At 45.6% G+C, this 3,905-nt stretch overlaps 2 protein-coding genes across 2 annotated transcripts in view; one reads left to right on the forward strand and one right to left on the reverse strand.

Annotated features, from left to right (window-relative positions):
- Positions 1–54: 54 nt before the first annotated feature.
- The window catches only part of LOC111661057 (protein turtle-like), a 12,270-nt gene continuing 8,419 nt past the window's right edge, over positions 55–3,905 (reverse strand). The window contains exon 10 of the transcript XR_015437752.1: positions 55–309. The gene's annotated coding sequence lies outside the window, so the exon portion shown is untranslated. The remainder of the gene's footprint in view (positions 310–3,905) is intronic.
- The window catches only part of LOC111661060 (CD276 antigen homolog), a gene marked incomplete at its 5' end in the record, with an annotated part of 5,074 nt that continues 2,145 nt past the window's right edge, over positions 977–3,905 (forward strand). Inside the window, 2 exons of the mRNA XM_087176109.1 lie at positions 977–1,406; positions 2,043–3,588. Coding sequence (XP_087032235.1) covers positions 977–1,406; positions 2,043–2,161 — 549 coding nt within the window. The remainder of the gene's footprint in view (positions 1,407–2,042; positions 3,589–3,905) is intronic.

A 3,905-nucleotide genomic window follows, 5' to 3' on the forward strand; every position in this document is an offset into this window, starting at 1 on the left:
CATGTAAAATGTATTAAAACAACATGATGTTTCTTATGAAGATTCAACATGTTTCTAACTTCACACTCTGGAAAGTCTCACACTCTTTATAAAATGATGGATGTGTGTTTGTTCAGCGTCTTTATGGAGGAAGCGTCACAGCTGTTGTCCAGGTGTGAGACGGAGAGACAGTTTCACAGGAAGTGAGAGAAGCAGCTGCTGAACCGTTGGTGTAAAGTGGGATCAGCTGTTCCCTCCCTCCCTGCAGGCGGCTGCTTTGTTTTACTGGTTTAGTTCCTCTTCAGTTCTTCCTTCAGACTCCGTGTGTTTCTGTGGATTTAATTATATGTTACATATTATATCGAAATATAATCCATAATCACAAATCTTGTTGGCTGCCGCCATGAGGCGCCGGTGTGAGAGAACGAGTTTACACATGGTCAGCAACAGGAAATGATGTAACTGAATGAGTTATTCTGCATTATTATCATTATTATTATCATTATTATTATCATTATTATTATCATTATTATTATCATTATTAATATCATTAATATCATTATTATTATCATTATTATTATCATTATTATTATTTGATTCCAGTTTGAACAGACCAACTTCGCTCTGGTGCCGGTAACATGTACGACCCACTTCAATTAGACAGGTGCTAATAACAGTCTAGTACAGGTGTGAAGGAGCAGCCATCTTGAATTTTGAGGTCGGGGTCGGTGAGGTTCCTCCGAGCTTCTGAAATGACGACTTCCCAGTTGAACTTGAAGGCAGCATGGAGGTCGATCAAACATCAGTTTAATCCTCGTTATCGTTGTTTTGTTCAATAAAGTTTGTGTCATAAACACAGATCAGCAGCTCAGCGTCAGATTGACCGCAGCACGCCGTAGTGAAAACCTGCCCCACAAGATAAATCCTCGTTTGGTCCCGGGATTCTTCACGTCGGGGGGGCGGGGCATCAGAGGACTTCACCACGAGGTGACGCCGCTGTCGAACCGCCTGTCTGAAGGGTGACGTCACCTCTGACCTGCTCTGCTCTGTGACCTTGTGTCCTTCAGGCCGGCTGACCATCGTAGCTCACCGCGAGCAGGACGTGACTCTTCCATGTCAGACTCGCAGCAGAGCCGCCATCATCGCGGCGGAGTGGAGCAGACCCGACCAGGAGTCCCACTACGTTTTCTTTTACAGGGACGACCAGGCAGATAAGACGCACCAGCATCCGTCTTTCGAGGACCGCGTGGAGCTGGCGGACGGGCGGATGAAGGGCGGTAACCTGTCTTTGATTCTGAGGCACGTGAGACGCAGCGACGGCGGGACGTACGAGTGCCGGGTGAAACAGGAAACCGCGGCGCGCAGGAAGCGGGCGTTTATCAGCGCCGAACCCATCAGCATCGTCGACCTGAGAGTCACTGAATCACGTGAGTGTTTCACACATTTTAACCCTCAGAGGTCAAAGGGCAAGTTCTTCTTAAATTCACCTTTAAAAGTTTCGTCCATAAAACATAAAACCCGAGTGTTTTCACAAGTTCCAGAACAATCGCGGCTCGTTCTGTAGTGACGCGCCTCGTAGAGCAAAGGCTGAAAACTTGAAGCCTAGTTTTTGAAATTCTTCAAATATTTCGTGAAAACAAACATTTAGGAATTGTTTTGTATTTAGCAACGACTATAAGTTCATAAAAATAAAGTAATATATGAGTAAAATAGTAGATAAATGGATATAAACCCATAAAATGAAATTTTCTTACCGTCTGTCACTCTGCTTTAAGTCGGGTACGATCTTGGAAGAGTATGAAACAGAAAGTCGACAGAATCTAAAAATATTTAAACCATATTTATTCGCTGTGTAATCGCAAAGATATTAATAAAAACACCCGTCGACCTCAGAGGGTTAAAGAAGCTACGGGGAGGATTATGAAGCAGAACTTCCTCGTTCCGTCCGGTTCAAACTCGTCTCGTTAGAGAACAATAAAGACGAGCTTTTATTGTCTCATTTCCTGAAATTCCTCTTTCTGAGATGTTGCTGAGCAGAAGCTGAACCTGTCTGTGCTCTGCAGGTCGATCACCTGGACACAGTGGGAGTGGACACCACATGGCTGGACACGCTGGACTGTTGCTGTGTCTCTCAGTTTTGCCTGTGATGCTTGAGTTATTGTTTGTGTTGCGTCTCATATAATGGACGATATCTTACTTTGACATATGAGCTACTTCTCAGATGAAGCGTTCAGGCGGCCCAATTAAAAGGTATTTAGATATTTAACCAGCCTGTTGTTAACTGTTGAAAACCAGCAGCTAGCACGCTAACATGCAGCTGGTGACGGCAGTCCTCGTTCTGCTCTGCGGCCTCAGCGAGAGACCTGCACGTAGGTTAGCTGGGGGCTAGCAGCGGCTAGCAGCGGCTAGCAGCGGCTAAACTTTCAAATCAAAACACTCACATATAGCAGCTCGTAAATTCATAACAGCGTAATCCAAACCAATACTCCTCATCAACCAAGACAAAAGTGAGACACATCTTGTAAACACAGGTGATCCGTCACTGTGGGTCTCACCTCTACACTTCACCTACTAACTTCAAAGTAAGTTCTTCTTCTTGCATGGAAGTTGCCATTTTGATTTGAGCGTGTCTGAAACCCAGTGTAACGAGGCCTCAGCAGCAACTGTTGAACCAGAATCAACTTTATTTCCTTATTCACAAGCCGCGTCACTCTGGATGTAAACAATAAAATACCACAGAGCTTCAGGGGGAACAAGTCCAAACGTGTGCACATTCAAGTCCAAGTCCACAAACAGTCGGGGGAGGCCATGGAGAAATGTGGGTGGTGCTGATCTGCTACATACAGATTTACAGTAACGAGGTTACTGTGGGCACCTGTGTTGCAAAGATAATGAGTCTTTAACTGATGGTTCGTTCACAAACGTCTGTGAATCAATATACTGACAGTGTTCTTCATGTGCACGCCGCCCCACGCCTCCTCAGCCAGAATATGTGAGGAATGTGATGTTGTGGAAAACAGTTGTGCAGCGGCTTGGCAATGTAGAAAGACAGATGGATGGACCTGACTGTGATCTCTGCAGCTGCACTAAGCTGGGAGCTCGCTGTGATCTCTCTGTAGCTAATAGCATTTCCTGCACCCAGAGCTGCAGCCGGCCTGAGAACCAAGAGAGGACGGAGAACAAGGCCTGCTGCAGAGCCGCTCACTGTCTTGGCTGTTTCGTCCTGGATGGCGTCAGATACATAGAAGCTACAGCACAAAGAAGAGTCTGTGCGACTCTGTGAACAGTGCATTCACACTAATATAGAGCTCCATTTTAACTGAGGCAAGCATCAACCTCCGAGGCTGAAAAATGAAACTTCAACATGAAGAACCAGAAGCTGCAGTTCCTCTAACGACCACTAGAGTCTGGCTCCAACACTGAGTCAGTCCCCATAGACTCCCATGTTAAACTGTCCAACTTTACAGCAGAAATAAACATGTTTACAGCCTGGTACAAAACTGTTTTGGTCTCTCGGGCGTGGCCTCTTTTAGTGACACGTGGGTGGGTGTATGTTTGACCATTTTTGGATTAGCTGGCAGTTAGGGGCGGGGTCAGGGGCGGAGTCAGGTACGTCGCGACGGCGGAGGAGGTCTAAGACGATGCAGCGTTTGGCGGCAGACGACTTGAATCTGGTTCAACAGTTGCTGCTGTGGTAACTTCCTGTCTGTGAGAAGTACCAACCAGACCCATAAATCTGTCCCTCCAGCTGGACTTCCTGGATCGTATGTCTTTGGACATTTCTTAAAGAGTATAAATAATTGGGGAATAAATAAACAATAAGACTTTGTGATTGCTTCAAAAGTAGGAAATCGCAATTTTATCAGTCGGCATTCACAATAGTTTATTACAGTACAACAGCTGCAGCTGTCCCTCTTTCTTATTTC

The sequence above is a fragment of the Seriola lalandi genome, unplaced genomic scaffold, assembly GCF_002814215.2.
Source record: "Seriola lalandi dorsalis isolate HSWRI2012SDOR001 ecotype SW California unplaced genomic scaffold, Sedor1 jcf7180002054532, whole genome shotgun sequence".
Classification (NCBI taxonomy): Eukaryota; Metazoa; Chordata; class Actinopteri; order Carangiformes; family Carangidae; genus Seriola; species Seriola lalandi.